The following is a 23,609-nucleotide window of genomic DNA, read 5'->3' on the forward strand; positions in this document are numbered from 1 at the left end:
TGGACGACGATGATGGCTCGCGCACTTCTTCTCTGATGTGGTCGTCGCTGCCTTCCTTGTTTCGTCCCTGTCGTCGCTCTCGTCTCCAGCCTGCAGTGCAGTGCCGCTTCTGCTCTACTAGTATATATATACCCTCCCCTCCACCTGCGCCGCCCACCTTCCTCCCACCGCCTGCTTGCTTTCCTCCTGCCTGCCTGCCTGCCTTGTAACCGCCCAGATCTCCGGCATCCACAAAGCCGAAGCCGAAGCCGTGACTTCGATCGGATCGATCCCCCCCGCGGGCAGCGAGAGCCATGGCGTTCGATGCCTTCACCGACAAGAACGCCGTCTTCCGCCGCCTCAAGGCCAAGCCAGAGAACAAGGTACATCTTTTCTCTCTGCCTCACCTCGCCGCCAGATCTGCTACCCGCTCAGTCAGATCTCACACGGTTCGCTCTTCCCTGCCCTGCCCTGCTTCCCCCAGATGTGCTTCGACTGCAGCGCCAAGAACCCCACCTGGGCCTCCGTCACCTACGGCATCTTCCTCTGCCTCGACTGCTCCGCCGTCCACCGCAGCCTCGGCGTACACATCACCTTCGTCAGGTACCACCTACTAGCTACTGCATGCTTAATCTTGCCTTGCTCCCCTCTAGTAGAGTAGATCTCGTCGCTTCGGATCCAGATCTCTTCCTGCCCGCGTCGCGCTTCCTTGCTTTATAGAATGACATGCCATGCCACGCTTTGTGTTTTACAATGGTGCTCGGTTCAAGAGGAAGCCCCATGCTCTAGCTTCCACAAGCAAGTGTACATCACCTGAGCAAGCGTGCGATCAAGTCAGTTGTAAAACTAGCCGTGGGTGGATCTGAGCCTCTCATACAGCCTGCCAGCTGCAGCAAGGTTTCGCCATTTAGGCTTCCTGCTCCTTATTTAGCCTTGTTTCGCCTGCCTACACAATTGGAACTTAGGTTCTCTCATCTAGAAAACTAGTACAAAGTAGCACATTGGTCCGTCTAACAGATCCATAACTGAGTTTATGATATGCTGTTTTAATATCCTTCTATGCAACAAACAAAGTGAAGTGTTTTGTTGCCACTAGCCCACTACGCTGCCTATCCGCTGAAGAGATCGGATCATTCCCTATATATCACGATACAGCTCCACTGGTCCACTGTATGATGATTTGAAAAGCTGCTGATGCATTACTCTTTTGAAATTCCTGCTATCAGATAAGTGTTCAGATAGCAAGCGGGGTTTTGTCTCTGCCAACGGGTTCTGTTATATTCAGTATCTCTTATGCAAACTTTTTCTGTATCTTTTGTAGGTCAACAAACCTAGATTCGTGGACCCCGGATCAGCTGAAGATGATGGCATTTGGAGGCAACAGTCGGGCACATGCTTTCTTCAAACAGCATGGATGGACTGATGGTAGCAAAGGCGAGGCAAAGTATACATCAAGAGCTGCTGAACTGTACAGGCAAATACTTTCAAAGGAGGTCGCTAAGAGCTCCGCTAGTGATAATGCCTTGCCATCATCACCCGTCGCAACTCCTGAGCCATCGAATCCATCCAATGACTTCCCTGAATTCAAGCTCTCGGATGCACCAGTAGAGAATATGAATGGGAATCAGGAACCTAATTCACCCAAAGCACCTCCCCGCTCGCCAAAAGCCCCTACCCATCCCACTTTTGTCAGTTCTGTAAAGAAGCCCATTGGCGCAAAGAAGGTTGGAGGCAAGACTGGAGGGCTTGGTGTTCGAAAGCTTACTACAAAGGTAATGCCGTAATGCTGCATATCAAATGAGCTATTTTGTGGTTCCCAGGTTCTAAAACAGTACGATACGATTTCGAATTTGAAGAACTAACCCTTGCCATTTTTCATTTTGTACTGCAGCCAAATGAAAGCCTGTATGAGCAGAAACCAGAAGAGCCAAAACCTGCTGTGCCTGCATTGACCATGTCAACTACAAAAAGTGGTCCATCCTTGCATTCACGTTTTGAGTACATGGAGAATGAGCCATCAGCTGATTCAAGAACCGGAGGATCTCATATGACTGGCCATGTAGCACCACCAAAATCATCAGACTTCTTTCAAGAGTATGGGATGGGTAATGGGTTCCAAAAGAAATCCAGCACAGCTACCTCAAAAACTCAGGTAAAAGCTGGGCTGATGGTGACATAATGATCCAATATGCTCAATTTATAATTATACATAAGTTTGTGGAGTTACATGAAACTATGGCATCTTTGGTTGACATCATGAAACTTGGGTCTATGCAAACATTTGCGGCCATGTTTTTTAAATATATATTGGTGTCTTTACCAATTATTTTGTTCACAGACACTATTGTATTTAATGGCCTATCTTGTTCAAAGTAAACCGACGGTTTGCTATTTGCGCCCTGGTTTCTTGACATTTTTAATGTCCATCTATGTCTGTCCACTTATTATCATATTGCAATATTGCATACATTTATACTGTGCATGTTTCTAATTTAGGCTAGGATATATATCTTAAGTTGCTTGTGTCATGTCTAGTTGTTAACTCAAGCTGGTCTGGTTAGCTACCTTGTTTAGTATATAGCTGGGCAGTTTCTCCTGGCTGGCTCCTTTAACAATTAACATGAAATAAGCAACATGTTATGTTCAAAGTTAGTACATTGTAATTTGACATTTCTTTAGACTCTAGTAAGGTAACTATTGCACAATGCTCTTGTGTGCTGAAATATTTTTCATGGGGTAGATTTCTAGTTACTTTGTTACCCATTCTGACAATATATGCATTACCTTCCACTTCCAGATTCAGGAAACTGACGAAGCAAGGAAAAAATTCTCTAATGCAAAGGCGATTTCATCATCTCAATTTTTTGGTACTCAAAACAGAGAAGAGAAAGAGGCTCAACTATCCCTTCAAAAATTTGCGGTGTGTTTACTTTTGCGTAACCTTCTCGTTGATATTTAGTATTCTCAGTTCAAACTGAATCGCTTCCTTGAAGAATCCATGTTCAGAATTTGCTAAAATTAGTCTAGGGGCATGTAAATTTGCTAAAATCCACGTATGTGCATTAAACTTTTCTTGATCATTCTTGAGAAGTTTGCTTTCTGCTTAAAATATATCTGTTGTGATACAGGGTTCTTCCTCCATTTCGAGTTCTGATCTTTTTGGTCGTGACGTGGACAATTCTAATCTGGACATAAGTGCTTCAGATCTCATCAACAGAATATCTTTCCAGGTAGCTTTTGTAATTCGTTGGCACGATCTGTCGTCTCTTGGATATTTAGCTTTTAGCAACCAGGTTTGCATACGTTTTAAGCCACTATTGAACCTGAATTCAAATATTAATTAATGGAAATGCACTACGAAAACCAATACTATGCGGAGGCGTTCTGTGAAAGTCGCATAAAGTAACAATCTCATTTCCTGGCATGGTTTTGTAGGCTTCCCAGGATCTGTCTTCACTCAAGGACATAGCTGGAGAGACTGGAAAGAAGCTGACATCTTTGGCCTCCAATTTCATCAGCGACCTTGACAGAATCCTTTGAGCATTTTTCCTACCTGCACCAGAATACTGCTCCAAGTTCCGACTGCGGTGCATCTAGGACCATTCCATGCATTTCTTGCACAGCTCTGTAGAGGATAGTAGAGGATTCTTATTATGACTTTGTATTTTGACCATTGTTTCGACCTGTGCACATGAAGATATTTTCATTTGTTCCTTCACAACGGTGAAGCATACGCTTATATACATTCAGGTTGCTTGTATCTTTGGAAGTAAAGTCTTACTGTCCTGTGCCTGTGGTAAATGAAACCGAACCGGATGTTTTCACTGTGATGATGTTCGAAATTGTTACAAACTTTATCTGACACTTGGGTCCAGTTGACGGAGTTTTTTTTTTTGTAGTTTCGTGCCCGCCTGTCAGTGTTTGCTTATTGGTCATGCCATTTCGTAAAAAAAACACAAGTTTGTGAAGGCAAAGATTCAGCCAACTTTATGAGAAAGCTGACTAGAACTTGAGGCTAGCTTTGGTAGACCATGGAATTGCATGTTTTCTTGTCAGCCGCCCAAAGTAGTCCGGCAGTTTGTCGGACAAGTTGCAGAACCATGCCGTATGACTCGAACTCCAGGCGTTGCCGTATTCTTCTCCGTTCAAAAAAGTATTGCTTTGATGGCATTTGTGCTGTTTACTTTGTCACTTTCAATTTCATTTTTATACCAGTATTGGGAGGCGACACTTGCAATAATCTAGTCGGTCGGCCATCGGGCAATGGAAGGGTCGACAGCAACAGATTCTGCCTAGCATTTGATGAATCTTGCACAAAGCAAATTCTGCTCTTGTTCGTGGCTTTTTTTATTTTAAGCTGTAAATTCTCCTCTTTCTTGTCCGTGGCTTGTTAGCACGCATCATTCTAGGCAGGCCATGTCAATTGCAATCTGACACCGCATTCGTGACGATTCTCTAGTTTTTCGATATTGGAAGCTTTATTGATTCTCATCGTTATGCGAACAATCTCTACATAACATTCATAATAATCATTCTAGGTAGGCCATGTCAATTGCAATCGGATCCAACACAATTCTGAAACAGCAAGAACCGGAAGATCTCAAAAATGACATCCAACCTTTGATGAGATTTGCTTTCAATAGAAGCAGAGATCTCTCTCCGATCAAAAAAGAAAAAAAGAAAACCCTTTGATGAGATGAGGTTCTGTGTTAATAGCCCGACCGACGTAAATAGCGAAGAAGAAAGATCCAAGATCACAGCAAGAAGGAAGATTCATATCACACCAGACGGGCCAGATCACAGCAGCACAAGAATGAGCAGAGCAAACGGCAAGCGGCCGAGTCCCAACAAACCAATCGATCGCATGGACGGATGGACCACGCCACGCATCCAAGATTATCTTCTCTAGCTAGGAGGGGACTAGTTGGATTGGGAGGAGACGAAGATGCGGATCTGCTCCAGGAAGGTCTGGTCCTGCGGCCGATCCTTGCGCCGGACGTAGCCGGCGGCCACCGCGTGCGAGTACTCCGGGTAGCCCTTCTCCCCGCTCCGCCTCCACAGCTCGCCTGCGTAGTCCCGGTGCGCGTAGTAGGCGAGGGCGTCGACGCGGGCGCATCCGCCCTCGGCGAGGTCGACGGTGACGGGGAGCTGCTCGTAGTGCGCGCGGGAGACGCCCTCGAGCTCGTCGAGCCGCGCGAGGCCGCGGGGCGTGACGGCGTAGAGCTCCCCGGCCACGCGGTGGCCGGAGCCGGGGAGGTTGAGGAGGAAGGGCACGCGGTACGGCCCGCAGACCAGCGGGAGGCGCGACGCGGTGGTGGCCGCGCCCACGAAGGAGGCATCCCCGCCGCGGGCCAGCTCCTGGAGCAGGACGTGGTTGGAGAAGCCGCGCTTCAGCGTGCCGTACGTGAACACTAGCGTCCGCCTCGGAGGCAGCGGCAGCGGCACCTCCCCCGCCGGCGCGTCGTTGGCGGTGCCCATGAGCCGATTGGTTGTGGATCAGCAATGAGCTTGGTTGCTAGACATGCATTTATTTATAAATAAATGGGCTTCGGCGAGGTGGGCCCGGTTCGACTCGCGTCATTGGTTCCTTGCTCTACGCTCCTCATCTCAGTGGTCCGCCTCTGCCCTGCACTTGTTCTCTCCCTCCGCCGCCGCCGCCGCCGCCGCCCCCCTTGCCCCGAGAGGTCGGAGGAATGCCCGGCGGCCGAAAGCGCCCGGCTCCGTTCGCCGGATTCTCCCCCTTCGCTCGCTCCCTCATTTTCTCCGTGGCCTCCTCCTCCGGCTCTTCAAAACCACTACCTCTCCCCGAGGCTTCCTCCTCCTCCTCCGCCGCCGCCGAAAACCCTCGAGGTACGCTTCTGCACATCCTGAAACCCGTAATCCCTAGCCCTGGGCAACCGCGCCACTCAGTGCCTCACTTGCTCACCAGACAACATGCCGCGTCCGCCATCCAAGCGCGCGAAGAAGCAGGCCGAGCCCTCCAGCGACGAGGAGCGCAGCAGCAGCGAAAGCGAGGAAGAGAGCTTTAGCAGCAGCGAAAGGGAGGATTCTTCGGAGGAGGTGAGCACCTACCTGGCTGTTAGCCTTCTTACTAGGAATTTCTCTCTCAGGAATTGCTGCAACGTTAGCTTTGCTCATCTGATTCGGCCTCGCACTTGTAGCTCGAGACGGTGCAAGCGGACTTCGCATTCTTCGACCCCAAGCCAAGCGACTTCCACGGCGTCAAGCTGCTTCTCAAGACTTACCTCGACTCCAAGCCCTGGGACCTCACTGGCTTCGTCGACCTCATCCTTGCGCAGACAACGGTCGGCACGGTTGTCAAGTTGGCCGATGAGGAGGAAGGGGAAGGAAATGGTGGTGAGAAGACCAATACCACTAGTGGTGACGATGATGATCTGTTTGGTCTTATTAGCGTGCTTAATTTGGGACGATACGGTGTATGCACAATCCACTATCTATATAAACAAAATGTTGACATTTGATTAGTTGCTGTTAATGCGGCATCTGATTCAAACACCTTGCTGCTGATGATTTTCAGGAACTCCGCTGCATCAAGGATTTGAAGGAGTATCTATTTGCTGTTTGCGGTGACAAGGATACCAAGAAGAAGCTCAAGTCCCTGCTGGAAGAGAAAGTGTCTAGTGTGGGCCTTCTGGTGTGTCGCCGCTTTGTGAATTTCCCGTATGAACTAGTGCCTAAGCTGTATGACTCACTCTTTGACGAGGTTTCCTGGGCAACAGAAGATGAGGTGGGTAATTTGTTCTAGAGCTCCTCCTTTTCTGTCTATTTTACTCAGATAATGAATTTTCCACTGTGTCTGCACGGCTGAAGCCAACACAAGAACTCCGGGACTCCTTCCGATTCAACCAGTACCTATTGGTTGTCAGAATACTGGAGGTGAGAAATATAATTATCTCCCTTTATATTGCTGATAGCCTGCTAACCATTGCTCGAGCCTTGAATATTTAAGTGGCATGTTTTGCTGCTCAGTGCAACCATATAAGGTGCCGTGTTAATCAAGATTCAATATCACCCCGTATATGAAAGTGCACTCAATTGTTTGTTGATTATTCGGTCATAACTTGCTTTTCTTCATTGCTGTGCACAGAGGAAAACTCCCGCAAAACACAAAGCAAATAACAGCAAAGATGAAGATGAACCTGTTATCTATCTGAAGTTAGAGGATGAAATTTTTCGTGAGGTATCAAAGTATACCATTCAGATATTGGTTGTTTGTATTTCTATCATTTATTGATGCTAACAAATCTTTCTTCCTCAGCTTAGCTCATGGTCTTTCACTTTTCCAATATGTTCTGAACAGTCAGCTCAGCAGGAGGTCAGTTGCATTTAAATACTTGATGCTTTATGATGTCTAGAAATGTATAATTGTTGACTGGTTCTCTTGTCTATGGTGCCATGAATTAGTATTTGGATTGCATGACAGCACTCGTCTCATGTCCTTAGAAAATACCAGCAGCCAAATCCAAGCATGCGAAGTAGGAACTTTTGTTCCTTTTCACAGTGTCTTGAAATCATATGTTGTTATAAACTACCTGTTTGTAAAAATTGTATGTCGTTTGGTTGTTCCTAAACAGAACTTTCTGGTTATTCATGCAGATGAAGAATTACAAAGAGATGGGCCTAGTGATGGCGATTAATGCTGAGGCTGTTCCTAAGTTCCGCAAGAAGTTGGAGGCTTTGGTATCCGAATAGTAGTCATTCTGGGTATAGCTACTCAATGTGGAATTTTGCTGCTGTCCACATGGTATCACATTTTTCTTGTTGTCAGCGCTCCAGTAAGTGCCATTGTTAGTGTGACCGCAAAATGGGTATGTGATTACAAGAAGGAATCACTTTTAACTCCAATTTTTCATGTACTGATATCAAGAGATTTTGAAGGTTGCGTGGTTGTTTTAGGATGCGATTTTTTTTTCAGACCATCGTGGAGGATTATTCTGATTGATAATTATACCTCATCCAGCGTTGGTTCCAGCATTAAATTTTTTTTGGTGTTTCTGTAAGAATGATTTTGTCAGCAAAACAATTCGATTGAACTTTGAGGTGTCTTACATGATATTGAGATTTGATCCAGAAATCGAAGTGAACAGCACATACAACTATACAAGTTGAGAAGTGTTCTGGATGGTAACAAGAAGCTTCTGGTAGCACCTAATTGGAAGATGCAAATTGCAGTGAGAAATGCAATTCCTTAACGTTGTGCGCACGTATCCTCTATCTCGATCATTCATTCATCTTATGCATTTTCTTATCTGTCTTCATATTTTTTTTACTTAACCTTTCAATGTACAACCGAGATAGAATGTATGTACGCACCGTTGTGAAAATTTTCCTTCTAAATTGCAATGCGCATCTTGTCCTCTTGGGATGCTCTCATGATGTAAATTTTCTGCGCCAAAAAGCGTATTGCTCTGGGCATAATAGCATTGGCAAACAAGTAACAATAGCTCTACATGATGCGTTGGCGCTGTCTTCCAGGTGAGACGACGTTTCAATAGTCGAGGCATGCCTGCGGGAGAGGCCTATCTATGTAGCCTGTGGAAGCCAAATGTCTTGTCGTCTTGTCGCCTGTAGGGTCCTAGTATGTTTCTGGAAAGTTTTGAGAACTATGCGTAGATAAATTCAACCGGCAACCAAATGTAAGGTCTTCCTACGGTAGCTGGATCTAGTTAGTTTGAAGAACATTTATCATTTCTAGTGTGATTTTTACTATTACAGATTCTAAAAATATGCTTCTAACTAACAGCTACACTAAACAATATAAATAAATAAGCACTTTTGAAACGCCACTGCAATGCTAAATGGAGCCTAAAACGTTCCGACATAATTCTTCAATAACAGTTGTAAATAATAGATCATATCCCAAGGCAAACAGGAGCACCGGCCCATCACTTGAGCAATCAGATTTCAAGCTAACGACCACACACAGGCGAAGTAAAGCAATTACAGATCAAAAGCATGTTTAAAGGCATCCCAATTCCCAAGTGGATATCTTACCTCTACTTATTCAAAGTGCTGGCTCAACACCAGACCTCATGGTGTTTCCTAAACAAAAACTGTTCGACACTTGCAGCTTGCAAATCTCCACATGGAATGTAAACAACAGTACTAACATATAGTGCAGCCATCGGCCAGTGGAACAGATCAACCTTCACTCACAAGTTCTTGAACGCAGACTCATGAGGAAGCTTCTGGGGTGTAAGCCTCGCTAACAAAGCCTTGTTCGAGAAGTGTTCAGCATCAACAAAGTAGAAGTTGCCCTCGGCCTTAAAAGTGACAAAAGGCCTGTTCGTCTCAGCAGGCCTAACATCGGCAAACTTGATTGTCCTTTTGAGGGGAGTAGCCAGCCATGACATCACTTCAGCCTCAAAGCTATCTGAACCAGGCCGCCACCTGAGCTTGTGAATGTATGGGCTCACAAACCAGTGTAAGGCTGCAGTTGTAGTGGCACTAAGGAAAATTACGGTGGATGCAACTGCTCCCTTGAGGATCACATTCATCTGAGGTGAAGTCATGAATGTTATCACTGGCCCTAGCGACACAGAGAGGCAGCAGGTGGATAGAGAGAGAAGCTTCACTTTCTTTATAGTTGATGATATTGGTCCTTTATAAACTAGGCCATCATCTTTGTCATCCTCCTTCATCTGCTTTGGCTTGGGCCCAATGCTTATCTTGCCACCATTGGCTTCAGTTTCTTTCAAAGCAGCAGCTTGAGAAGCCCATCTTGTCTGACCATACACACAGGCAACCAGACCAAGGTTCTCAAGCTTTGCAAGGGAATTAGGCTTGCACGTTGAGAAATGCCTCCACATAATACGCTGAGGAACCTGGAAATCTGGCAAAGAAAGGACGATGAGCATATTTCAGTATGGTTCACAGTGATGCATGCAACAAACATTCAAAAGATTTAATCCAGCAGTATTGAAACAGTCAGACAGGCCCAACATGTGCATATTGCAACATTCAGTCAGACAGTTAGTGAAGCTAAGCATTATTTCTAGAAAACAAAATCAGGAACTTAGAGATTTAGCACAAACATAATGGAAAATCGCACCTCACATACCAGTATTATTAAAGCTGCGAAATGCAATCACACAATGAGAATTGATCTCATAGCACAACTAGCAGATATTAGGAGATAACCCCAAAAATTTTAAAATAAGTGCAGGGAGCCCAAAATTAACTTAACTGAACCTTGCAAATTGCAGTGGGAAAATTGGTTATATACCATTGAAAGATTTTTCGGTGGTAAAAGTCTAAAGTGGTGATTTTTTTATGGTTTACAACCAATTTTTCCAATTGCAATACCCCTAAAAAAGGAATGGCAAGTGGTTGTAGTTTAACGAGCTCAGGTCAATTTTCGTTAATGTTTCACAATTTCGCCATCTACACTAACAATTCTCAGTTAATCACAACACAGACTTCGCATCCAATCTGTAGGTCAACAGCACTAAAGATGCATAATTCCCGGACGTAGTAAAACTAGAGAACATACTGCTCACTGTTCTTACAATATTTTCCTGCGCTCATAGCTCAGGCGTCACCATTTTTGGGATCGAAGCTAACACGGAAGACGACCACGGTGAGAGGAGAATGATCGAGAGGCGGAGAGGAACCTGGGACTCGGGAGACAGCGTGCGGAGCTGATGCCGGACCCATGGAGAAGTGGCGGAGGAGGATCCCGCGGAGGGAGGCCGCGGATCGGATCCTCGCCGTCGCCATGGTCTCCGGTCGAGGAGGGAGGGGGAGTAGCTAGGGTTTTCGCGCGGTACAGTGATGGAGAATGGATGGGAGATGGCAGCGAATGCCCAAGACGACGAGCCTAACTGGGCCTATGGGCCTAACTAGGCCCAATGGGTTCAATATGATCCTCGAGTCGGTTCGGCCCAATAATAGGTGGTTTCGTATCGGTTCCGGATCCAGCAACCTCGCCTGACCGACCTCTCCGTCTCCGCACCGCCATCATCTCGCCGGGTCGCCGGAACTCTAGCCGCCGCCACTGCTGCCGCGGCTAGTGCGATCCCCGTATACTCTCTCTCTCTCTCTCATCCTTCAAATCAAAGGTCCCCTTTATCCAGCCCCTAAACATTTCGGGTTTTCTCCGGTCGCGCCGTCCCGGCGAGCCGAGCAGCCGGTATGAGTAGCAACCGCAAAAACTTCCGCCGCCGCGCAGACGACGCTGAAGAAGCCAACGGCGACGGGGGCAGCCACCACAATCCCACCACCGCCTCGAAGACTCAAACCCTAACGGTGCCCAAGCCCAAGTCGCCGCCGAGACGCCAGGGGGCGAGCCGCCTCAGCTTCGCCGACGACGAGGACGAGGATGACGCCGAGGAGGGCCCGTTCGCACAGCGCCGCCGCCCGACGGCGTCGGTGCGCCCGGCCCGCACGTTCTCTCCTGCTGCGGCGTCGCTCCACCGCTTGACGCCAGCCAGGGCGCGGCTGAAGAGCTCGCCGGCGGCCGACTTCGCGGCGGTGTCGGCGCCGAAGCCGTCCAACTTCCAGTCCCATGCTGGGGAGTACACCCCGGAGCGCCTCCGGGAGCTCCAGAAGAACGCCCGTCCGCTCCCTGGAAGCCTCATGCGGGGGCCACCGCCAACTCCGGCGACCGAGCCCCGATCTCAGAGGTTGGCTGGAGGCCCTGCTGGTTCCACTCCTGCTACCACCACCGCAGCTGCCACAGAACCAGTGGTTATTCTCAAAGGTCTGGTGAAACCCATGGCAGAGGCAAGCATTGGGCCAAGGAAACCACTGCAGAAGGAGGTGGAAGGTGTGTCCGAGGAAGAGGAGGAAGGAGATGACGAGGAGGAAGGGCCTGCCATACCTGACCGTGCGACCATTGAAGCCATCTTGGCAAAGCGGCAGCAGCTGCAGCAGCCAAGGCATGCTGCGCCGGATTACATCTCACTTGATGGTGGTGGTGTGCTCAGCAGCCGGGATGCTGGCGGTGAGTCCAGTGATGAGGAGGACAATGAGACGGGTGGTCGGGTTGCAATGTACAGTGATAAGTCAAGCGATGGCCTCAGGAACACTAAAGGTGTGTTTGGGGGGATCAATAACAGGGGTCCTGCTGCCAGTTTGGGGGCTCTCAATGATGGGATCAGGGAGGTTGAGGATGACAGGGGTGATGATGATGACGAGGAAGAGAGGAAGTGGGAGGAGGAGCAGTTCAGGAAGGGGCTTGGTAGGAGGATGGATGATGCTTCTGCTCAGAGATCAGCAAATGGTGCACCAGCTCCTGCGCAGGTTCTGCCGCAGCCATTTGGACACTCGGTGGGTTCCCATTACCAGCCCTCCTCTAGCGGCGCTTTGCCTGCAGTATCTGTTTTTGCATCAGGGATTGCTGAGTTCTTGTCCATCGCTCAACAAGCTGATGTTGCAAACAAAGCCCTGCAAGAGAACATTAGAAAGCTTAGGGAGACTCACAAGGCAACAGTGGGTGCTTTTGTTAAGACCGACACACATCTTAACGAAGCTCTTTCAGAAATATCTAGCCTGGAGAACGGTTTGCAGGATGCAGAAAAGAAGTTTGTCTACATGCAGGAACTCCGCAATTATATTTCCGTGATGTGCAATTTCTTGAATGATAAGGCTTTTTATATAGAGGAGTTGGAGGAGCACATGCAGAAATTGCACGAAAATCAAGCTTCAGCTATTTCTGAAAGGCGTGCAGCTGACCTAGCTGATGAATCAGGTGTGATTGAAGCTGCTGTAAATGCAGCAGTAGCTATTCTTAGCAAAGGATCAAGCTCAACTTACCTGTCTGCTGCGTCAAATGCTGCACAAGCAGCAGCCGCTACAGCTAGGGAAAGTTCAAACCTCCCACCCGAGCTGGATGAGTTTGGCAGAGATATCAATCTCCAGAAGCGAATGGATCTTAAGCGCAGGGAAGAGAACAGGAGTCGAAGGAAAGCCCGGTCAGAGTCCAAGAGATTGGCATCGTCAGGGAAGAATGATAACATCGAACAGATTGAAGGAGAGCTAAGCACTGATGAAAGTGACAGTGAGAGCACTGCTTATGTTTCCAGCCGGGATGAGTTGCTCAAGACTGCTGACCTTGTGTTCAGTGATGCTGCAGAGGAGTACTCAAGCCTTAGAATTGTCAAGGACAAGTTTGAAGGATGGAAAACTCAGTACCCTTCGGCGTACCAAGATGCTCATGTAGCTCTGAGTGCACCGTCTGTGTTCACCCCTTATGTAAGACTGGAGCTTCTGAAATGGGATCCCCTCCATGAAACAACCGATTTCTTCGACATGAATTGGTGCAATGTTCTTTTCGATTATGGTGTGAAAAATGATGGGAGTGACGCAGATCCTAATGATGCAGATGTGAACCTTATTCCAGTTTTAGTTGAAAAGGTGGCTCTTCCTATTTTGCACCACCGCATTGAGCACTGTTGGGACATGTTGAGTACTCAAAGGACCAAAAATGCTGTAGATGCTATTACTATGGTGATCAGTTATTTACCAACCTCAAGCAAGGGTTTACATCAACTACTGGCTTCTGTGAATAGTCGTCTAGCCAAGGCCATTGCTGATCTTTCAGTACCAGCCTGGGGATCAATGGTGACAAGGACTGTTCCAGGTGCTGCTCAATATGCTGCATATAGATTTGGAGTTGCAACACGTCTGCTTAGGAATGTGTGTCTGTGGAAAGACATCTTTGCTAAATCTGTTTTTGAGAAGCTTGCTTTAGAAGAACTACTGTGCGGGAATATTCTTCCCCATATGAAGAGTATCGTTCTGGATGTTCATGATGCAACTACTAGGGCTGAGCGAATAGTTGCCTCACTTTCAGAAGTTTCGTCTTCACAAAGTCAAAAGCTGCAGCCTTTTGTACATCTGGTGGTTGAGTTAGGAACCAAGTTGGAAAGGAGACACACTTCAGGCATAAGCGAGGAAGAGACACGTGGTCTGGCTCGTCGTTTGAAGAACATATTGGTAGCACTGAATGAGTATGATAAAGCTAGAGCTATTTTGAAGACCTTTCAGCTCAGAGAAGCCCTTTAGCTCTTCCTGGATGTAGTACGAGAATTCCAGTTTTGCCAGCAACAAAGGTTCTAAATCCTTCCAATCTACGATGTTGTTGTAACTTCTGGTTATCTGTACATCAATTGATCAGGAGTTCCTAGTCCAGTTCTGCATGATGCTATCAAAGAATTAATGCTTTGTGTTGCTTCTAGATCCCAGCCATTATTGCCTTTTATAACCACCAATGGTCATTAACTGATTGCAAGAGCTCTCTGATAAACAGTTCAAAATATCTTGAATTAGACTTGTCTTTTGCACGTTAAGTTTTGCCAGTGCATATGAAACGATACTGGGACAACCCTGTGAATATGAACAGTATGTATGGTATTATCATATGGAGTTATTGGCAAGTGGAACTTGGAAACATGCTAGTACTATGCTAGACATGAACCCCAACTGACTCGTAAATTAATGCTCGAAAGGTTCAATGTTACACCATCTTTTACACACTATATACGTTATGGTTAAGTCAACATTAAATACCGGGACAACTTGAACTTGCAGGGTCCAAACACTGATTTACTAGAGATCTGGACAACATAAATTGATATTTTTCATGACACATTTTGTCGAAGATGTGAATCAGAATTGAGCGCTTGTTTGGAGTAGGTGTATTTAGTTGGCATTTAGTACAGTAGTTTGGGTTTATTGTATGGACACCAAACATGAGTTTATTAGGTGCAATGGCAGGCCCTAACTTTTCCTAAATCAACTGTAAAGGCTTTCTAATTTCTGTTAATACTCATGAGGACTCTTTCTTGTTTGCTTGGACCAAGAGAGCGCTTCTTTTTAAGAACCAATTGCTTTCACTTGATAGTTGAGTGCTCAATGAAAGCGTGGGGTCGTCACCAATTTGTTTAAGAGTTTTGTTTTTGAAATTCTCGTCTATTATGGACGTGTTTGGATGGCTGCACACCTACGTTGCATGCACGGAGCTTGGCTCCTGCCGGCCTGGCTCGCGAGAAACGCGGATTTCATCCGTATCCGCGGAGCCAGGCTGTACAGTGTCTTTTGCATCGGTGGAAACTATCTCGTGCGAGCACGCGCAGCCAACCAAACACCCGTCAAACAGCACCAGCTGCACGCGCGGAGCCAGCTGGGCAACCAAACACCTGTATGAGCCTGTTTAAGCTGCACGCGCAGGACCAGGACGGTGGGAGCCGAGCAACCAAACAGGCCCTATGCAACTGCTGTGCCTTCTGAAGGATCCTTATTGGTCCTTGTATAGTTCATTTCATGGTATTGCTTGCTGTGCATCCAAGGTTCACTGTTAAAGAGTTGTTCCTAATTAGCGTAGCGTGTTCGTTTATTCACATGTTGCATATGCATCCTTTAATTGTTAAATTGTTGAACGTAGCTTACTGGGAATAGCACTTTAGGACTTACTGCAGGAGGTCTTTCTTATGTGTGTGATGTCTAATAAATCATTTTACAAATCTTAATGCAGTTGTAGAATAGGTGAATATGTTAGTTCTCCCTATAGCTGCCTATTTGTCAGAAAGCCTTGTGGACGATCAACTTAGCATATGATAATTTGATCTGGGAAAAGAATAAAAATGTTATTCCATATGTTGATCGGTAAGCTAAACTTGATACAGAACAGCATGCATCAATCAAGTTATTCCGGTGCATACCTAGCAATAAATGGTTCTGTGGTACATTGTGGACCTCATATCTCTACGGGCAATGTTTGCCTTCACTGCAGTACTTGATGGTTTATTTATCGAGAGCTGCTTCTTGAGTGCGATGTTCAACATGTAGGGCGTGTGTATCAAGATGAGGCTTGACTCTGTTACATGGGTTGTGCCAGGAGCAAGTATGGCATATTGCCTTGCTTGGTTAAGCTGTTAGTTATGTGGATAGGATCTTTGAAGCAGCAAGTTCAATTACTATCATGTTTATTATCCAGGTCAATTTACTTGTTGGACAGAAATCATTGGTACAAATTTGCAAGCATAATATGGTGCCATCTCAAATTGAAGCTTAAATCTATGCATTTTGCTTGGTCTGTTTCAAAAGGGAAATGCATGCAGTGTCCTCCTTTGTTGGCATGCCCGAGTCTCGAGAGGAAAGCTGGGTTCTCATTTTCACCATCCGAATTTAAGTTTTTTTGCATGCTTGACCTGATCTGCGATGGCATTTTAAGCTTTGAGCATGGTTGGAAAATGAGGAGCTGGTTAACGATTGAATGATCACTGATGGTATAAGGTAATGTCAAGTCATTGCATTGAGATGAATCTTTCCTGACTTATTCCTTCTTCTGATGACGGCTGTAGGCATGAGCTCTCAAGTTGGAGTTTTGGTAAATTACCATGTATCTGTATGTACCCTCCAGGTTCGATGGCACCGTACGTGTGAATTATTCGGACGATGGGGCAGGTAGCGTAGTAATTTGCGACGGACAAGACGTGATCAATGGCCGTCCGTAGTTTGCTGTTGGAGCAGCAAAAGTTTACTCTAGTTGTTGATCTCAGTAACTTGCATAACTCGAGTACTCCGCTTCGCTGCTGCTGGCCTCGAGCTGTGCCTTCCTCGGTCCCTTTTATTGTTCCATGTTGCTAGCTTTTGACGATTTTTTTCACGCGGGAGATGAAACAGTAGGATCGGGTTGGGTCACTCTATACTACACCACCTCGGATTCTCGTAGAAATATTTCAGATTGGTTTTCTTTTTAAAAATATTTATATGATGAATCAGAATATATGTGTGTAATCGTTTGACTAGTTCAATAGATTCGGATATTTTAAAATTTTAGTGAGAAATACCATTTCAAGTGATTTTCTTTCTAGTAAAAAGCAAGAAATATTTCTCTTAGTTTCTTATAAGAGTGAAAAAGATTATTCTAGTGAGAAACACTATTTTGAGTTATTCTCTTTCTAATAAAAAAACAAGAAACATTTATCTTGGTTCTTTATAAGACTAGTGTTTTGTACGTACGTTGCAACGGGTGTAAAAAAAATTGTTAAACAAGAATCTGCAGAATTGCAGAGGAAGAGAAGTTTAGCTTTAAAATTTTGTTAAACAAAAATCTGCGAGATACCCTTAGAGGTGAGCAGGATTTGGATGAGCATGAGCCGCATGCCCTCAAAGGCGACGGCGGCGAGTTGCAGCCCGACCTGGGGAAGTCGAACCATACCTCGCTGTCAAGCGAGATGGGAAAGGGTCAGTTGTACATCTTGGAGTAGATGATGACGGCGAAGGAGAGTAAGATCCAAACTGTGACATAGCAGTAGGAGAGGAGCACTGACTTCGATATGTCGCGGTCGTCCTGCCTCATGCTACCGCCGCCTTGCTGGTTCTCACGATGGTGGAGGAGGTAGTGGTGGTGGCGATGGATCTGGATCCAGGGTGGGGTGCGGTGTGGTGTGAAGGCGCAACGCGAGGGGTGAAGAGGATGAGGTGAATCTGAGGATTTGGGGAGGAGTTGGGATGGGCGCGAGGTGTTTAGGTGGGGGAGCTTGGATTAGGCGCAGTGGCCACTGCAGTGCCCGTCGCTGGGACCAAGCCAGCTAGGAAGGTGCAAGTGGCGATGTGTTGAGGGTGCGCATGGGCCCACACGACGACGAAGAAGTCGGAGGTGGCAGGGGAGGGGGTGAGCGAATGGAGAGTGAGCGAGCATATTGAGAACTAGCGGCGATTCTGGGAGCAGGGCGAGGAGGATGGGGGCATGGGCGAAGAAAGCAGGGGTGGTGTAGGGGGGCGAGCGAGAGGACGGATGTGCGAGCGAGCGGATGGAGATCGGGCGGACGAAACGAATGACGATGCGGTGTTACGGACATGCGATGAGGATAGGACAGACGGAGGAATTTGATGGAAACGGAAGAATATGGAATTTCAAATAGTAGAGAAACAGAAATCAAACTATTTGTTTAACAGGAATTCTTCTATTTTCCAGCGAGAATCAGAAATGTTTGTCGCCGACAAACACACCCTTATCAGTTATCACCACCAACCCGTCGTGACGAGAAGGCTGTGCTGTGCAGGCCCACACTCAATCGTGCCAAGGGCATTCCCGTAATAAACCATCCACCCACCCTCCCTTCTTCTTCCTCTTCCCCGACGAGGACCAACCCATTTAAAGCCCTCGCACATGGCCCCAGATTCCCAACTCCCCACACCACCACTACACCTACTCTTTCTCTAAATGGCCGCCACGCCGCCGTCCAAGCCCGAGGCCCTGCCCACCTACCTCGGCGTCAGCTTCGCGCTCTTCCTCGCCACCCTCCCGGGCGGCGCCTCCTCCGGCGCGCGCTACGTTGCGTCGCTGCAGTCGCGCGGGCGCCTGCTGGCGTCGCGCCTGCTCGCCGCCGAGGACCAGCTCCGCCAGCTGCGCGCGCGCCGCCGCGAGGACACCCGGGCCAACGCCCGCGCCGCCGAGATCTTCGCGGGCCACCGCGCCGCCTGGATGGAGGCCGAGCGCCGCCTCCTCGCGCGCGCTGCGGCGGCCGGAGACGAGGCCGCCGCGCTGCGGGCCCGCGCGGAGCGGCTCGAGCGCGAGGCCGCCGAGCGCGACGACCTGCTCAACGCGCTCCTCGCGGCTACGCGCCCCGACGCCCACGCCGACCTTCGCGGCGGCGAGGAGGAACAAGTACCCTACGCGCGGGAGGTGGAGCAGGACCCGTTGGGTCCAGCCGAGCTGTGTGGTGCTGAGACGACCGACGCTGAGGTCCTGGCTGCGGCCGCGGCTCTATACACTCAGCAGCGGCAGAAGCACGAGGATTTCGGCGACGAGTTCTACACGGCGGCGACGACGGCGTCGGGAATGCCGCCTTGGATGGAGCGATCAAAAGGGTGGCAGGTGAGACGACAAAAGGTTGCCTTTTCTCCGCTTCACCTCGTTCTACTAACTTCGAACTTCCAAGGAACCAAATCTTATGGATTGCTTCATTGTTTGATTGCTGTTAAATGAATACTACTCGTGCAACCTATCGGACGAATTAATGCTACTGTCAGACATCATAGATTGCTAACTAGCAGTACAAATTTGGTGTACCGTCAGCTTATTGATAGAAATAGTTCCACTAGATCACAATCACATAATAATCTACGAGAGAGAGTGTCAGATAAATTGTAGGTTTATTGCACTTTTGAGTTCTGTCTGTTTCATGTCATGAGTATATTTTAGTGGAACTGGGATTTATACATGCTCCTTATTGTTTCCACTTGTATTAATGGCATCAATTAGCTTTGATTGATGCTAGGTGCAGTATCCTTCGGTAGCTCTGCATACACAACTTTCCAGGAGTAATGCCGTGAATCTCCATGCACAATGCCATGCCTGTTGCAGAATAGAACGGACAAACAACCACTTTGATAGCATCTTCCATCAAACAGAATACGATACTGTGTGCGTGGGGTAACCCTGCCTGCAAGAAAGCTACCCATTTTTTGTTAGGTACTCCAGGAAAGCTACCTGAATCTTATATGGTCCATTTGAAGACCTAGAATCACAGGCTTCCTGTTGCTGCTCATGCAAGTAGCGCCCTAGAAGATGAGTGCTGTACTGAAGTCACCACATCCTAGGCTTAGTTACTGTACATGAAGAAACCCCATTGGTTCTTGTGTTTTGTTCCTCTGCTTTTCTTGTCAAAATGTTATATTACATTGTTGTCTTCTTTATAAAATAAGTCGTGTGGCAACAGAATACTACCAAGATGCTTTTGCTAATAGGACTTATTAGTATTCGTTTAGGGTACTTCATATAATTGGGTGAGTCCAAACCCATGCGCGTGTCCAGAAGAACTTTTGCCTAACTGTAACTGCCATACCCATTTAGCTTCTATATTCATATATGTTGTTTTATTGTGGATTCCTTTGGATATGAGCACATATGATCGAAGCTATTTATTCTCTCTTGCTTTTGTTGTTTTGCTGGATCTCACATGTTGCTTGGCATGGTGCTCATAGGTGGTGGCATACCATTAACCTTTATTGCATCAAAAAGCACACTAGTTGAAAGAACTCAAATTTTGGAAGTGGACAACAACTTGAACTAAAGCATTAGAAATTGTTCTGTTTCAACCCATACTACCACTTAATCTATCAGTGAGTCTTAACAACCGCATTAGTACTTGGTAGAATCACTTCTTAGGGCATCTCCAGTGCGAGGTGTTCTCAAAAGCCAGGTGATTTTCGAGTTAATGTGAATTCATTTCTTCCTTTAGCATCACATGATTTATTGCTTCAGTGGAAAGTCACCTAGTAGTGCTTGATATTGTTGAATATGAATGTACCTCGAGACTCAGACTCAAAATATACTTCAAAGAGGTGGTGCCTACTCTTTTAACAACCTTTCTTTAAATTTATATGCACCTCATAAAAAAGATAAAAGTGTAACCACTAAAGAGTTGGTATGAAAGTATGAATCGAACTGTTTTGGCAAGATTCCTGTGATACATATCTTTGGGCTAATTTTTTGTGATCTAAGATCAAATGTTGTATTTACAATCTTATAGCTTGTCGTATCTTGCAATCTTAATGACGCTTCCTGTTTTTGTTTTCTGTCCCTTTTCCAATACCTCTGCAGTATGCATGCAGTGCTAGCACTGCTGATTGCTAGCAACTGCAAGCCCTCCCCCTCCCTCCATCTCTCTCGTGCACATGCTAACATGTGTTCAGTGGCTAACATGTGTTCAGTGGTTACCTTCGGTGCCAACCTCAGTTACTTGGTACCAGTATATGAAGTTATGAAGAAAAGGTTTGCTAATGCACAAACTGAAAGTACCAGCAGCAAACTAGGACACCGCAAGCGGAGTTGGCTATTCAATGTTAACTACAGTTCTTAATTATACAGTGCCAAACAAGTACGTTTGTACTTAGTTACTGAAGTTTTATGAAAGGATTTTTTTTTTCAAGAAACAACTCGGATAAAAGGATGACTCACATTCTTACAAGCTGATGCTGTTTTCAGTTCAGATGACTGTTCTGAAGAATTTAGGGGGTGATTGGTTGCGCGCACAAATGCATCCCGACTCAGCGGATGCTTATAATCTCAGAGAGAAGCGTATTTGCTTACCCGTATGCACTGTTCCAGCTTGACCCGGCTGCATCCGTTCATGCAGGCGAACCCACTTGTCAGTGTCACAAAATAACTTCCATGCGAGCAACCAATCATAATCTCAGCTCTTGTATCCGCTCATATGACCTCGAATTTAGTCAATCAAACAAAAATTTAGCTCAGCCTATCTAGGCAGATACAGTCAACCAAACACTCTTCTTTTCAACCAATATGACTCTGTTCAGCTTGCTTCCCCTTAGCCTACGTATACGGTACATGCGGGTAACCAATCACACCCTTAGATGATAAGACTAACTATCTGATCATTCGAAGGATTTTATCATTGTCAATCTGTATTAATACCCAGAAAGCTCTACATGTGCTAATACTATTAGTACTGTAAACTGCAATGTCCATTGTTTGCTCACCTATCTCAATACAGTTCTCTTTGCCCAGTGCACACTGATACATAACAGGCTCAATTTATTTTACTTTCTGGGTGTGTCTAATTTTGCCCTTATGGTTGATTCCTAAAAACAACCTTTGCTAAAACAATGGGGAAAATATAAGTTATTGGGAAAGTTGTGGTTCAGTACATTTTCAAGAAAAGTTCAATTGTTGCCTCAATTACTATCTTTGTTTGGTTAGGACCGTTTTCAAATCATTTTTATGTGTTTTGCTCATTTTGAACTTGCATCTTGTAGGACCTGAAGTATGATACAGTTGAGTCAATGTACAACACAAAGCATGCGGTACCACGGTAAACATTTAACTGGGTCTATTGAACTAACAATGAAAATATCTGCCATGTATTATTTTACATTCTCTAAACCATTTTGCTTTAACAGGAGAGAATCACCCTGGAAGGTAGACGTAGAATCATCAGGAGTTCCTGCAAAGCTTAGGTTGCTTGAGCAGGAATTAGTTAACCTGGAAAAGGTTGTGAATGGAGATTTATCCAAGATCCCATTGGTGATGAGAAAACAAGTGAAAAGATACCAAACTCTCGCTGGGAAAATTGACGATCTTTGCAAACGAATGGTAGGCCTGCTCATCTGAAACATCATTTGCCTACTTGGTTCTGTTGAATCTAAATTCTAAAGTACTCATATATTTACTCGCAGTTCATTTTCCAGGATAAATGAAAACATTCACGTGACACCTGATTGTTGTTTGTGTTGATACTTGATCCATACGTGATTGGAACTATTTGGGTCATAGTCCAAAGACAACAGCAGTTTCCAGCTGTGTGTCAGATTAGTATGTTCTTTTGGTTCATGGTGCTAGGAGTTGTCTTTGCATGACCTTTGGTCCTTGCATTTAAAATGGAAAAACTCTTCTTCCTAACACACTCCACCTAGTTTGTTTGTTTGTTTTTTTTAAAAAAAAAGAGGTAAATTAATTTGTCTGTGTTGAAGAAAATGACAGTTTCTTCGTTTGTGGAAATCGTGCTTCACTGGAGCAGTGACATTTTCCTAGCTCGTTGGTGATTCCTAATGCAAGTATACTCTGATTTATTGATCTGTTGTTGTTGTCCTAACTTAGACACGCTATTATTGGAAGTTTTACTTTTGGTTCATAATAGTAGGAGACTAGGAGCTGTTTTTCCATAACCTACGCCCTGGTATTTAACCACCACAGCAGAAATATACTAACCTATATGTATTTGTGCAGCAAACAAGTGACCCATGTGATTCAACACTTAGCTCAGAGTTCAGAACACAGCGGCAAACAGAATTCTTGCTGGAAGCATTCCACCTTCAGCACCGAGCAACTGAAACAAGGCAGAAGCTCAGCACACTGCAAGCAGAGACAGCAAAAGGCAGCTTTGGTGATGAGCTAACAGCAGAAACCAAAATGTGCACGAGAAGAGCTCTAAGTTCGATTAGAAACAACTTCAAGGAAATCCAGCGAAGTCTGGAGATTTGGTTGGCAAGAATTTTGGGAGACCTTGAGGGCATGCTAGCAAGGGACGGGGCCTCACGCATGAGGGAGTATTTTCTGTCTCCGTATGCTTCTGCTGTTCGATGAGCGCTGGTGTCATGGAATGGTAATCCTCCCCTCACAACTATTATAGTGACCACGTGAACACCCTGCACAGCCCATTAGTGCACCCTCAGCAGGTAAAATATTGTATTCAAGCTCATGCTTATGCCCCTTGGTCTTTATGGACATTCTTGCAAGCTTTAACAAAATTGAAGAGAAGTGATCTAAGACTATACCAAATTTTACAGGCAGAAATAATAAGTTTGATCATGTAGAAATTTGCCCCTTTTTTCCCGTGGTATCTAGTTTTGGCACAGAGTTTGGTCATGTTCTAGATCACTTCTCTTCATACCGTAGGCAAGCTTGCATGAATTTGAGGTTCAGTGTATGTTGCACATGATGCTAGCAGGCTACATCAGATATAGACATAGATCTGTTTGCAGGCTCTGCATCTCTGTAGTTCTTCATTTGTTTAGGAGTTGTACAGCTGTATGCTTATGATTCTGATGGATTCACTAAGAACACGTCTTGGATGTACTAAACTGTATTCTTGTTAGTTTATGATTGTTGATGTATGTGCATTGTAACAGTTTTTTTG

The 23,609-nt window shown here is 46.1% G+C and overlaps 6 protein-coding genes across 7 annotated transcripts; 4 read left to right on the forward strand and 2 right to left on the reverse strand.

Moving 5' to 3' along the window:
• On the forward strand, positions 1-3,803 carry LOC133914970 (probable ADP-ribosylation factor GTPase-activating protein AGD9). Its single transcript, XM_062357943.1, has 7 exons — positions 1-362; positions 464-582; positions 1,301-1,751; positions 1,871-2,131; positions 2,777-2,899; positions 3,108-3,209; positions 3,415-3,803. The coding sequence occupies exons 1-7, from the start codon at positions 294-296 to the stop codon at positions 3,517-3,519; spliced, it is 1,230 nt and encodes a 409-aa protein (XP_062213927.1). The 5' UTR covers positions 1-293; the 3' UTR covers positions 3,520-3,803.
• A 932-nt stretch (positions 3,804-4,735) lies between these two features.
• Positions 4,736-5,492, reverse strand: LOC133914972 (putative gamma-glutamylcyclotransferase At3g02910). Its single transcript, XM_062357946.1, has one exon. The coding sequence runs from the start codon at positions 5,455-5,457 to the stop codon at positions 4,900-4,902; it is 558 nt and encodes a 185-aa protein (XP_062213930.1). The 5' UTR covers positions 5,458-5,492; the 3' UTR covers positions 4,736-4,899.
• Positions 5,493-5,590: 98 nt separating this feature from the next.
• LOC133914971 (protein BCCIP homolog) lies at positions 5,591-7,898 on the forward strand. The gene is made up of 8 exons (XM_062357945.1): positions 5,591-5,829; positions 5,909-6,039; positions 6,141-6,416; positions 6,518-6,727; positions 6,811-6,876; positions 7,088-7,180; positions 7,259-7,315; positions 7,597-7,898. Exons 1-8 carry the CDS (start codon positions 5,673-5,675, stop codon positions 7,690-7,692), a joined length of 1,086 nt encoding a protein of 361 aa, XP_062213929.1. The 5' UTR covers positions 5,591-5,672; the 3' UTR covers positions 7,693-7,898.
• Positions 7,899-8,873: 975 nt separating this feature from the next.
• On the reverse strand, positions 8,874-10,837 carry LOC133914974 (uncharacterized). Its single transcript, XM_062357948.1, has 2 exons — positions 10,614-10,837; positions 8,874-9,832 (listed from the first exon to the last, which is right to left on the reverse strand). Exons 1-2 carry the CDS (start codon positions 10,717-10,719, stop codon positions 9,153-9,155), a joined length of 786 nt encoding a protein of 261 aa, XP_062213932.1. The 5' UTR covers positions 10,720-10,837; the 3' UTR covers positions 8,874-9,152.
• Positions 10,838-10,902: 65 nt separating this feature from the next.
• LOC133914973 (transcriptional repressor ILP1-like) lies at positions 10,903-14,172 on the forward strand. The gene is made up of 2 exons (XM_062357947.1): positions 10,903-11,022; positions 11,129-14,172. Exon 2 carries the CDS (start codon positions 11,134-11,136, stop codon positions 14,005-14,007), a length of 2,874 nt encoding a protein of 957 aa, XP_062213931.1. The 5' UTR covers positions 10,903-11,022; positions 11,129-11,133; the 3' UTR covers positions 14,008-14,172.
• Positions 14,173-18,021: 3,849 nt separating this feature from the next.
• On the forward strand, positions 18,022-23,600 carry LOC133914975 (uncharacterized). 2 transcript variants are annotated; one of them, XM_062357949.1, is made up of 4 exons: positions 18,022-18,841; positions 21,730-21,785; positions 21,874-22,066; positions 22,700-23,600. In XM_062357949.1, exons 1-4 carry the CDS (start codon positions 18,173-18,175, stop codon positions 23,054-23,056), a joined length of 1,275 nt encoding a protein of 424 aa, XP_062213933.1. In that variant the 5' UTR covers positions 18,022-18,172; the 3' UTR covers positions 23,057-23,600. The 2 variants fall into 2 exon arrangements, with proteins under 2 accessions (XP_062213933.1, XP_062213934.1); XM_062357950.1 differs by having other exon boundaries at positions 18,023-18,826.
• Positions 23,601-23,609: the final 9 nt, after the last annotated feature.

Source organism: Phragmites australis, chromosome 4 (genome assembly GCF_958298935.1).
Source record: "Phragmites australis chromosome 4, lpPhrAust1.1, whole genome shotgun sequence".
Classification (NCBI taxonomy): Eukaryota; Viridiplantae; Streptophyta; class Magnoliopsida; order Poales; family Poaceae; genus Phragmites; species Phragmites australis.